Source organism: Colletes latitarsis, chromosome 11 (genome assembly GCF_051014445.1).
Source record: "Colletes latitarsis isolate SP2378_abdomen chromosome 11, iyColLati1, whole genome shotgun sequence".
Taxonomy (NCBI): domain Eukaryota; kingdom Metazoa; phylum Arthropoda; class Insecta; order Hymenoptera; family Colletidae; genus Colletes; species Colletes latitarsis.
Window position 1 is genome coordinate 13,501,188 of NC_135144.1, and position 12,846 is coordinate 13,514,033.

Sequence of the window (12,846 nt, forward strand, 5' to 3'; positions counted from 1 at the left end):
GGTTTCATGTGAATGCACCAATAATACAACTAAGAACATGGCGGAATCCTATATATTTATTTAGAGTTCAAAGAAAACATATTTTAACGGTTTAACGTAAAATTGTATATTATACAAATCCAAAAAAACATTAATATGTACAAATAAAAGAATAACTAATATATATTTACAATTCCATAAATCACAAATATCGTTATAAAATGGATAATATAAAATGTACAAATTTAACAAACCAACTTCATTCATTCTCCTAACCAAATTCTCGCGCGCAAACACATTCACGCGTGCGTACTTATATAACACTTAACAAATTCCTATGTTGCGTCCCGATCTGCGGTCTAGGGAGATAAAAAGGTGGGTTGGTGTCCGTGGAGTTTTCAATAATTTCGACGTTCGTTCTACTGTCTCGAGAGTTGATCTACTCTTCCACGAGAATCTTCTCGTGCTCCTCGGCGTTTGTCCCTTCTCCAGGAAAATCTTAGATCCTCCCTCCTAAACAGCACTGACTTTTACGATTGGTCAATTTTGAAAATAAGTTCTAGAAATGGCCGGCAAATATCGGTTTCCGACGCAACGATATTTTTTATTCTCAATTTTATGAATGTGTTTATACACATTAAAATAATGCAAATAATGCACGTGTACCATTGTCAGATGCATTGCACCGATAAGAATAATTTATGTTATTATACGCCTTGCTTATACATATTCTTATTTTTTCCCAACATTTTTATAGAAAAAGGAATACGCATTTTAATCACAGCGATTGCAGTTCATGAAAAACGGTTTACTTGCGAGGTTCTGTGGAAGAGATGGAAAAGGAAGGCGTTCTTACTAGATCCTGCTTTAAATGCTGGGATATTCATTAATGGAAGGTTGGTCGAGCGCTTGCGAGAGAAACGGTACCTCTGGTGGCGAGTACGGGAGACGATAGGCTCCACTGACTCCACATACTATGTTAGTTTTAATGCCAACATCGTTTGTTGAAGCTCGAAATTTTAAAATTATTCGCGAGCAAACTACAATGGAGAAATATCAGCTCATGAGGACATTTATATCATCTGTATTGGAATACACTAAACATCCAAGTGAAACAACCGCCTCGATGTTACAACGAAATCTTGGTGTAAGTTTCACTCAATTGTATAGTATTTTCAATTTATATCTTACGTTATCAATATATTATTCTTAATGTTATTACGATTCTCCTCATTGTCACTGCCATTATATTTTTTATTATTAATAAAAAATTCTGTATGATTTACGTTTATTGGAAGTTGTACAAGTTTAATAGTTTATATAGTAATTACTGACACAGTCAAAGAATGTCATCTTACTATTATATTTTACAAATAAAGAAGATACCTAAAAGAAGTAATTGGAACAAGATTACTATCAATTTAATAAATATAGTCAAATATATTGAATAGAAAGTTTGTAACAAATGTTGATTTGACAACATTATTTGAAAAAATGAGAATAAACTGGCAAAAATAAGGATTATTTTTTAATAACAAAAACTTATGTTTGAAAGGTAATAAGCGTATCATTGGATTTAAGCATATTTGACCCTGGAACCAGCATAGCAGCAGAATTCTATGTTAGTTTACATGAACTTATGAATTCTTTGGCATCAAGGACCACTTTGATTTGGAGTGCGGTTGATGTTTTACAAAATGCTTGTCGCAATACTGCTGCAAGACAAGCTCTCATTCACATTTACAAATTTGCACCTATATTGGCCAGATTATTGGAGGTATATATACACTTACCTTATATTAACAAATATATAACTATAAAATTTTATTTTTATTACAATTAATGAATAAATTTAATATTTAAAAAGAAAACTATATTATTTTGAGTTTTTATTGTATTATTTTCATGACAGAAAATTAAAAGGTTGAATAACTTTTAAAAATCTAAAAATAATTTTTTGAAATTCTAAATGTAAATAAATATATAGACATATTTATTTACAAATATAAATATGTTTCAGGCTAATTTAACAAGCGAGAAAAGAATACGGGTATTAAAGTTACTTCAAGAATTAACATATGGTATAAGAATTTCTTGGCAAGAAACTCATTTACCTTATTTAATATCAATATTAACACAGTGGGTTACACAGTCTAAAGAAGAAGACATTATTGCACTTTCATTAGGTGTATTAGTAAATCTTTGTTACAAAAATCTTCCAGCAGTGTACACCTTGATGAGGACAATAAATACAAAGACATTTATACGAACATTGTTAAAATTGCAACATTGCAATGTTAACATCAGAGTACAGTGTTGTAAACTTTTAATTATACTAGAGCATTCGAATACAAACATTTCAGAAAAATACATCTTGGATTTTGCTGCTGTTACATTCAGTACTCTCATTACTGCAGTGAAACAAAAGGATGTTTTGCTACTGAGACACGTCATAGACTTCTTTAATGATGTTTCCCAAAATGAACATTCTCACTGTGTGTTACTTACATATGTAACGTGAGTTATTCAATAATTTATATTTTAATTATATCATTTTGTATAGAATGCTGTTTCACATTTTTTTCTTTTTTTTTTCAAATTAGTTATGACAAAGATGTGGAAGATGTATTGGTTACATTAAAAGACAACGCGGATCCAGAATGCGTCGCTCTTGTAATGGAATTTTTATCATCATTAATAAAATTAAAATTACATAGTTTGGTACCCTTGTATCCTTTATGCGTGAAAACAGCTATGACATGGGTTCCTGTGGAACAGGTATGTCTTTATTTTTTAACTTAATTAGAAATTTATAAAAAGTACGATAAAATAATAATAATAAAATTTTAAATTAAAATGTTTATATACATCATGGTCATGGGTCTGCTTGGACCCAGTCGTGGGCTTTCGTGTGAACGCCCAATCGTTAGTTCTGCGAAAAATTGATAAAAACAATTATTTTTAAACTAGGTGTGTTCTAAAGCGTTAACGTTGATCAGAGTAGCTGTAATTGATGCACGACGTACTAAAACATCTGCCGAAGTTTTGGCAGAATTGGATGCTTCCGTTTTGATGCTCATTATAAATTTAAAAAACAACGACATTCAAGGGATACAGGAATTGAGTTTGGAAACAGAAACGAGACTAGCAGAATTAATGCAATTATTCCAGGAAATGGTTAAAACTGCTCCACTTAGAGCAAAAGTCATGCAGTCCTTGAATGAAAATACAATACGTAAATTATTAAGTCCAATGTTGGACTCTGAAACGTGTACTGCTGGTGATTTTCCAGAAAATTTTATTCAAGTATTCTTTTTTTCTCACCATATGATAATGGTAACTTCTTGATAGATGCAATTCTATTATTAAACTTTTCAGAATCCTACTACAAATCTATGCATTCACGTATTAGCTTTAACTGCTGACTTGGCAGCTCATAATTCAAATTGGTTAACGTTATATTCTGAACTACGTCGAAAAAAACAGATTCAAATGACAATGGCACATGCGCTATTTACTGGCGATGGAGATGTTAAACAAAAAGTTTTACAATTGACGTCGACTGTAGGATTTCCTCAGGAATGGTAAGTCTAATTGTAATACATTCAAAGCGTGTTTCACCATGAAAATGATATTAATAGAAATTATTAATCAAATATGTTATTATTGTATTTCCATTATTACACTTTAACATACATGTAACATTTTTCTCTAATTCTAATACTATATTTTCATATTTTATTTTAAAGCATTTTTAATCGCCAACTTAATAAAGATAGATTACAAAAATCGGCCGCTGATTTCAATCACATTTTTTTAATGAATTCTAAAAAATGGGTATAACTTGTTCAAGAGTTCGTACGATTTAAATACATGTGTAAAAATATTAATAATAGTAATAATGTATTGGCACAAAATGGTTGAACGTGTCCTTTTATTCTCGGTTTAGATTCACAAAAAAGAAATGGTTAAGAAGTGACAAATTCCATTGCAAACTGTCTTTGTAAAATCAAATATTTTTGGCAGCATGTTATTTAAACCTTTGTTAATGTCAACTCTAGACAAATTCACTATTGCACGCAAATTGTATCCCATGTATTTTGTGTGACAAGTGTTTGCGCGGTGGCACAATGTATGAAGCAATTGGAACCTCTGATATTGGTACAGAGTACTCCTGGTGCGATAACAAGTCTTGGAAGTAAGATGTCCATCACTTCAAACAGCGATATGGCACCACTTTTCTCTTTCGCGCAAGAAGAACGGCTCGACGCGTTTTTAGCAAAATTGGAAACAGCTTACGAGACAAATCAACTAGGTGATATTACCACGTCTGCAGTAATGGAATTGTATGAATACAAGGTACAGTACTCCTTGAATAAATACCCATTTTTCATACCGAAGAAGTGGTCAAAGAATTACCACTAGTTTTTTCGTTTTCTCTATTTTTATTCTGAGTTTTATCTATTACTAATAATCCTAAATTATCTTTTCCATTGTGGCTTCGTAAAAATATTACTAATGGATTGATGAGATTATTCTTTGCATCTTGATTATTTTTTATATATTTTGTTTGTTTTCCTCGCCGAATAATACATGTAAAGCGAGGTTCCTACTCAAGGTTAAAAAGAAAGTCACCCGATTCGGTGACTGCTTAATTAAAAAGAATTTAATGACTATCATTATTTTATACGATATATCCTACTCTAAATGCAATCTGTGTTCCGTATTCATTATCGGTTTGCAATATGAAAGCTAGCAGCGATGAGACACGCTGAACGGGCTATGCAATCCAGTTTAGAGGCAGCAAACAATCATGGAACTAGTTTACAACACAGACTTGCACAAGTAGTGGCTGAATCGACTCGATTGCATCAAATGCTGTTTGATACACAACAATGTTTGGAAGGAGTGAAATCTACGTTAGCAGTCAAGTTCGCTGAAGCAGAAGAACAGAGTAAAAAAGCAGTTGCTATTAAGAAACAGGTTTATATTTTTTATAACGAATTTGAAACGGTAAAGAAAAAAAGAAATTTATATTGAAACTGAATTAAAAATCGCATTTATAGGAAATCGACGTATTGAAAAAAATAGTAGCAGAAAAGTCTGCCAGTATTGATCACTTAAACATAGTACTTGCACAATATAAGCACGAACTAGAAACCAGTATTAGTAGGATCGAAGAATTAAATAAAAAAATAAAAGAGTTGGAAGTTGAATGTAAAAATGCGGATGCAAGAACTATAGAAATGGCTAATAAGAATGACGAGTTGAACAAAATCCTCCATAAAATGCAAGAAGAACTTAATAAAAGGGATCAGGTAGGTTTGTATAAATGTATTATTAAGAGAGAGTTGTTAATTTATGATCGGTATTAAACAGGTAATAGAATTGAAAGACGCGGAAATTCAATCCAATCAAAAGAACATTTCTGCACTTCAACAAAAAACTCAACAATTGTCACAATTAGTGCATACGTATGAAGAGAGTATTGCAGAAAAAGAGGAAAGTCTTAAGAAAATGAGAGAAGAACTGACGAATTTAAGCCGCATGCGGGATATGATTTTTGAGCTTACTGCCAAGAAAAAGGAGGATTTAAACAAAAGCTAACATATTACATCTTTACTCTAAATCATATATTGAGAATATCAAACCATATTTTGATAGCAATATTGCAAAAAAATTTTTATTCGAACTGTTTTTGAAATATATTTTTTTTTATAAAAAAAAATAAATGACATTTACGTGTACTTGTATGTACATACATGCGTATATTAATCCTCATGTGCTGTGAAAATGTTTGGGTTGAATTGGCCAGAAATTAAAATTAAATTAAACAATTGTAATAATTTATGATTAAATATCTTAATTATTGCAAACAATGCGAGAAAATGTTACTTACATTAGTTGCAGGGTTTAAGAAAGTACACAATACGATATAAAAAGTTTGCAAGTGGAGACATAGAAGAGATATAGAGGTTAACTTTTTTTTTTTAAATCGTATGTCTAATTTTTTATACTAGATTTCGGTTCCAAAAGGAACATTTGCCGTCAAAGTGTTGAACGAACGATGGAAGAGTGTATAGTGCCTATGCGTACAATTATGCATGGCGGAGGCAGTGTCATGATTTGGAGCTGTTTTGTCGGAAAAAGACTGGTGGGTCAACGATTTATTTACCAAGACAATGACCCAAAACACACCTCAAAAATTTATAACGGGTCACGGATATTTGGACGAATAGCAACAAGCTGGTATCCTCAAAAGAATGGTGTGACCACCACAATTACCGGGTCTCAATTCTATTGAATCATTGTGGGACGACCTAGATACGAAGGCAAAAGCAATGTTACTAAGAGCAAGGAAGACATATGTGTTAGAAGTTACAGAAAGCCAGGGACGAAATATCGATGGTAATATTAATGAAATTAATTCAGCGAATGTCAAGAATCTGCAAAGATGTACAGCTTAACAAAAAATGTTTGGCTAGAGATTAAGACCAAAATATTGATGAAAATGCTACTATTATTATTATATGTATATTCAAGTTTATCGTGCAATTGTAATATAAGGCAAGCACAATCAATAAATATCAGTTAGGTGTTCTTACTTTCGTATATTATTTAAATACGTTATCAATTTTATATTTCTATGAATAACTTACGAAGCATAAAGTATTTTTAATTTAACGTACACGATTTATTTTCACACAGAGGTTTCATATTTTAATACAAAAAAGTGATAATAGTTATAGTTATTCTTCTTTTTCTTCTACTTTTGTACAATCACCTACATTAAATTGCTTCCGTAGTTAATTGACAATTAAAGTAAAATTCTTTGACTTATAATAATAATACAATTGGTTAACTTTATATAAATAGAAGTATTTATTATTATTATTCTTAGTGAACTGACTACTCGAAAACAATTACTGAATACTGAAAAAAGAGAGAAGAAGAAGAAGAGGAGGAAATATTACAGTTATATGTAAGTGAAATTGTTTATACCTTAAATATAAAAAAAAAGACAACAAAAAGTAACAAATTTTCCTGTTTTAAAATATAACGCATTGTACAAATTGATATGCAATGATCACAATTTTTAATCAACATTGTACACGAATAAATAGCTGTAGATTATATTTTATTAAACGACTTTGTATAGATTATTAAATCGTTTTTCTACATGAAAAATAACAATTTTATTCGAACGTAAAAATTAGTTTTATAAAAGTTTGCATTGCATTAACATAGTAATCTTTATTAAGATATTTTGTATGTTAATTTTCTTGATATCTTTGTATTTTCTATGAAGAAATTTGTATCATTATATTTTTATTTTAAATTTATATATAATATTATTATTGATTATCACTACGAAAAGTGTAATGAAAAAATTTATCACTCTTTGTTGTTATAAAATGAAAATATAAAATTTTTGTTTAGAAATCATATTTCTTCGTTTTATATTGTATGTTACATTCATATTACATATGAAACGCTTACATATAAACAAAAATATAGATTTTCAATGCTTTTTGCACATAAATATAAAAAATATTTGCAATAATTTACACCTTCTATATATATATATATATATATGTCATGATATTAAAATAAATTAAATTATTTCTAGATTCAATATAACATTAATTTTGTTTCGAACTAATTATTAAAAAATTAATTTAAATACCAAAAATCAAACATCATTATCAAAAGTTATATTGTCATGTGAATGGTTTCATTGGAATGTCATATATAAAGTACATTTAATATTTGGCTAATATTATAACAAATACTCGCGTATGAAAATTTAACATTTAATTCCTAATTTGGTGTTATTTTAGCAAATCAATATAATAAATTGTACTAATAAAATTAATATTGGAATAAACTTGGAATTGAAAAAAAAAATTTGTGCTTAGGTGACAGAAATTATTACATAATAATTAGTAACTAAAACGAACTAACCGCAATGCAGTCTAATGATAAATTGTTTTCTATATTAAATATTTCGTGTCTAATAAAGCTTTGTCATCAACTACCTTTACTCCATGGTTGTTCTGTAGCAGATGCAAAGATCAAGTAAAAGCAATTGGTCGCCATGTTTATTCCTGCTGCCAACCAAAATACTGTATGCCAACGAGCTAACGTTTCCTGTAACAATTTACTCATAATAACTTTAGCCTCAATAGTAAGAAAAATTGTAAATTTCATTATACTTACATGTCCCTGAACTAATTTTCCAATTATATACGGAGCTAAAAATCCACAAGTATTTGCTGCTGTATTCGTAAGGCCATAAAGTGTACCTGCATAACGCGGTGCTAAAGCAATATGATTCATTTGGTTCCCGGCGTAAACTGCACCTTGCAGAGACCCTAAGCCAGCAAGCATTATCATTACAGTTGTAGAATCGCATCCAGCCCAGATAGCACCAAGAAAACTGAGACTGGGTCCTAATGAACCCACTGTATTCCATAACTTAAATGATGCTAAAGGAGATAGTAACTGACGGACAAGGAGGGCATCTGCGAAGCTTGATATACCGAGTCCGACTAACCAAGAAGTTAAATAAGGCAATGCTGAAAGAAATGCATACTGTTGCACATCGAAATGCAAGATTTTGTCCATGTACGTTGGCAATTCTGTCAAAAGAGTATAAAATGCCCATGACTGTCCACATTGCGTTATTGTTATAGCCCACATAGGTAAGGATGTAAATACTGATAACCAAGGAACTTCTATATCGTAATCCTGTTTTAGACATAAGCAAAGTAAATTTTAATTAATAAAACAACTTGTATCCTACTAATGTAGCAAAAATAAAATGAACCTCATCTTTCTTTTCCACAGTAGCTTCGATATATGCTCTTTCAAGGGGGTCAATTTTTGGATGTTGTGCGGGTGTATCGAATACAAAAATTAACCAAAATGCATACCACACAATGCCAAGACTTCCAAATAAATAAAATGCAAGAGGCCATCCATCCCAAAGTTCAAATGAACATAACCACCCGCTTACTGGTAAGGATATAACAGTTCCAAAATTTACACCTATGTAAAAATAAATATGATAAATTAAACGTATTGTATATTGTGAATGAAAAAGTAATTACCTGCATACACTACAGCAGCGAATTTATTTCTCTCCAAAGGAGGTATCCAGTGTGCTAGCATACTATGCATTGCAGGGAATGTAACACCCTGGAAAGTTAATTTATTGTATTTCAGATGTAATTATTTTTTCTACTTTACAAGGAACATTTACCTCAGTGACTCCTTCTGCTACTCGCACAATTAAAAACGGTACTAATCCTGCATACGCGGCAAAAGGGCTAATTACAGTTAGTACAGCAGTAAGAAACACTCCTAATCCATATATTAGCTTTCCACCAAATTTTTCTGCCATTCTACCACCTGGGACATTTGTAACTACATAGCCAAGGAAAAAGGCACCCAATATAAGACCTTGTGTCTTTTCATCCCAATCGAATTTTCTTGCTCTCTAAAAATTAAAATTTAACCAACCAGATAAAGACAAAGAATGTGGTTGTGCAATACGCGTTCCGTCCGTGTACAAGGACATATCAAAAGTGATAATTTTGCATGAATAATACATATGATAATAAATATGTGAGTAATACAGGCATTTGATCTATGTCAACATTATACATGTACAACATGCTATACCACGTATATAAACTTTAATTGTATATTTAATGTAATAAAAGCAACATATTATATGTATATTCAATAATTATTTAATTGTGTATTATATATACTGTCATGTGACTTAATACGTGTAATGAATATAAAATATTAATAAATAATTTAATTGAATATTAATGAAAATTAAAGGAATTAACATTAAAAATATTGTAAAATAGTAATTGTAATATTACAATTAATACAGATAGTAGATATTAAAAAAATATCAAAACACCTACTGGTATAAATGTTCCATTACTAGATTTTGTATTGTTACAAACATCTGTAGTATTATCATCATGATGTATCCCTGCTGTTTGATTAACCATTGAAATAATAGCCACGGATAAATTTACTCTCATAGCATACACAAGAGCAAAACCTAGAAATCCTAAAAAACCTAATGTATACCTTGCTTTTATGCATGACTTTGTATCTGATGGTTTATCTGGCACGGTAACTGAAAAGAGAATTACATTATTACACATAAATATGTTGCTTTTTGTATAACAATACTAATTAATGCAATTGATATACATAAAAATTCTATTGTATTTTATTATTTTGCAATTGAATCAATTAATACAATTATTGTAAGAGCATAACGGGTTTTGCATTGCTTATGTAATAAGTTAATCTAATGTTTGCATTTTTTATAATGTTAAATCTATTGCTACACATACATGACTTCATCTATTATTATCAATTAATTATGATCTAGTTTAACTAGTTAACTTTTCAATGGTTATACTAGAGTATATATTTTTGTTCCATATATTTATAGTTTACTAATACTGTTCATTATACAGTATGGTCTTGGAAATTGGCTGGTTGCTATCCCCATCAATTTTTAGAACTAGTTCATGCTTGTCTCTGGATAAGTATGTTTATGTTTTTAAGCTTGCAATGTATCGATATGCTATGTTATGCATCTTTTTCTCACTCATCCTCTCCAAAAAAAAGACACGCAGAATTTCCTGGAAGATCTACCTCCCTTCAACTTTGGTCAATTTTGGTTCTGAATGTCAACCAATATCCAAGACATTATTGTATGTATAATGCATAATAATGTTTGAAGCTAAGGAGTTATGATAAATGATAAACCTGGTTGCTATTCCATTATATTTTATAAGTATTTAATGTTGCTATTTCTAATACCTTATCTATAAATATTAATTATACTCTTTGTTGCCTTATTGCAAATGAAACATGCCAACTCCTCAGCTCCCAACAATGTGCGAAGTCGTTTTGTGTTAACCTGGCACATCTTCTGATAATATATTGTATAATCTCTGGTTCTTTCTCATTTTCAACATCTATCATTATAATTTGTCTATTCTATTTATATGTTCCGTTTATTGTTTATCGCGAATCTTCGCGCGCCAAGTATTACAATCGGTCAATAATTTTGAAATGTAACGGGAACGTATGTATATTTTCGTAAAATAACCGTCAAAAATAAAGCACACGGAGTTTGACAGATGACAGGTGACAGTGCCGCGAAGAGCTACTGCGTCGTCTAGTCAATCTTTTGTTTCCAAACAATGCCTCCAACAATTCAAGCGAACGGAGGCGATAAACGCGATTGAAAAAAAAAACCCATTTCTCACGCATGAAAGAAATAATATCGTGAAACGAACAGAGAGATAGAACATTAGAGAGAAACCTTTTTCCAGGTAATCGTTGATGCACAGCGGTTGGTCATCTCTCGAGACACTAGGATCCAGTACCTCCATGTTGTCAATGCGTTATTTTACAGAATCCGAAACATTCACGATTATTCTTGTTTTGTCCGAATTCGACACATTCGGTTGTAATACCAATCTAGTAATACGACTATTAATTGATTTTGTTTAAAAGTCGAGACATACAAAGAAGCCCGTCGTCCGCTGTCATCGCCATTGGCGTATTGCTACCAGTGTAGCCAGATTGAACATAAATCAGTGCATTGACGGCGGTACTAGTAATGACGAACTTCCTTTAGCGCCTAACGCGAGTGGTGGTTCGCGCAATTTCAGGAAATCGAGAAAGCGAGTGTGATCCTTTCCTTCTCGCTCTGGCGACAACTGAAATCTGACCTCGCAACAATCGACATGGAATTTCAAGCAGTGGTCCTGTTTTAGTTGATATATCTGTATTTTAATCTGTATACTGATTCTCATGTATAGAAATACGTTTCCACGTGTATTATTATATCCATATTTTATTACATGTTATTATTCATGACTAACGTATAAGTAAATGCCCGAATGTTTAGGTTTTACGCGAGTAATTTGTCGATACAGACATGATTTGATAGATTTTAGGTAAAAATAAATTACATTATTTGTCATCTGTGAACTGGAATATTAACATTTTCTAGGAGTAAACGATTCCTTTTTGTTGTCGCCACATTTTGAATTTCTTTGTTCTAGCCTTTCACCGTGCGTATGCTCGTACGGTATGAACCTGAGTCGTAGTTGCGGCTCGATCATATGCTTTCCAAATTCAATATTTATATTATTATTAGTGATTTTGTTTTAAATTTACAGAATGTGTATACATATACATACTTTTCTCGTTTGATTTTTCTGTGTTTGCTATATGTATAAATAAATCTCGAAGCAAATATTTTACTCTTATGCAAATTATTTCTCTGACGTAAAATACTTAATACAAAGCTGGATAAATGGTTTGACATTGTTCATAATCAATGGCGCACGCAAACGCAGCGTCATCTTCGTTTCGAGTTTAAATCGTTTGAAATATTTAATTTTCGAAATAGCTTAAATTAAAATATTTTTCCATCACTTCTTTCATTATAGTGGAAACAATTGAAATAGAAGATTCGCTTTCTCCACAAAAACATATCGCTATAACTTGCAACGGTTTTAGAATATTTAAAAGACATTTTATCATTTTTCATTGTCGTTATTTTAAGAGATTGCGCTGTTTGCAGTAGCAATGGGTGTTTCTTGAATTTGATAGTGGAACATTTTTTGTTCCGCCTTTTCTTCTTTTAATACATTGCTTCCATTTAATTTTACGCTGTGTTGCACAAGTTACGCTAGAAATACGAACATTTTTTTTATATCGTTTAACTATATTTTGAGCAATTTTCTATTTTGCGAGATTTTCTTTTAGTCATTATCGACGAGATTTTTAGGGATTTGGCATTTTTGC

At 30.9% G+C, this 12,846-nt stretch overlaps 2 protein-coding genes across 2 annotated transcripts; one reads left to right on the plus strand and one right to left on the minus strand.

The window, feature by feature from the left end:
• Positions 1-984: 984 nt before the first annotated feature.
• Positions 985-6,575, plus strand: LOC143348553 (uncharacterized). The gene is made up of 10 exons (XM_076778877.1): positions 985-1,126; positions 1,535-1,756; positions 2,000-2,496; positions 2,583-2,757; positions 2,950-3,285; positions 3,358-3,563; positions 4,092-4,338; positions 4,732-4,962; positions 5,046-5,297; positions 5,359-6,575. The coding sequence occupies exons 1-10, from the start codon at positions 1,025-1,027 to the stop codon at positions 5,584-5,586; spliced, it is 2,496 nt and encodes an 831-aa protein (XP_076634992.1). The 5' UTR covers positions 985-1,024; the 3' UTR covers positions 5,587-6,575.
• Positions 6,576-6,651: 76 nt separating this feature from the next.
• Mfs10 (major facilitator superfamily transporter 10) lies at positions 6,652-11,889 on the minus strand. Its single transcript, XM_076778878.1, has 7 exons — positions 11,351-11,889; positions 9,924-10,144; positions 9,245-9,481; positions 9,093-9,180; positions 8,810-9,030; positions 8,200-8,730; positions 6,652-8,130 (listed from the first exon to the last, which is right to left on the minus strand). Exons 1-7 carry the CDS (start codon positions 11,418-11,420, stop codon positions 8,011-8,013), a joined length of 1,488 nt encoding a protein of 495 aa, XP_076634993.1. The 5' UTR covers positions 11,421-11,889; the 3' UTR covers positions 6,652-8,010.
• Positions 11,890-12,846: the final 957 nt, after the last annotated feature.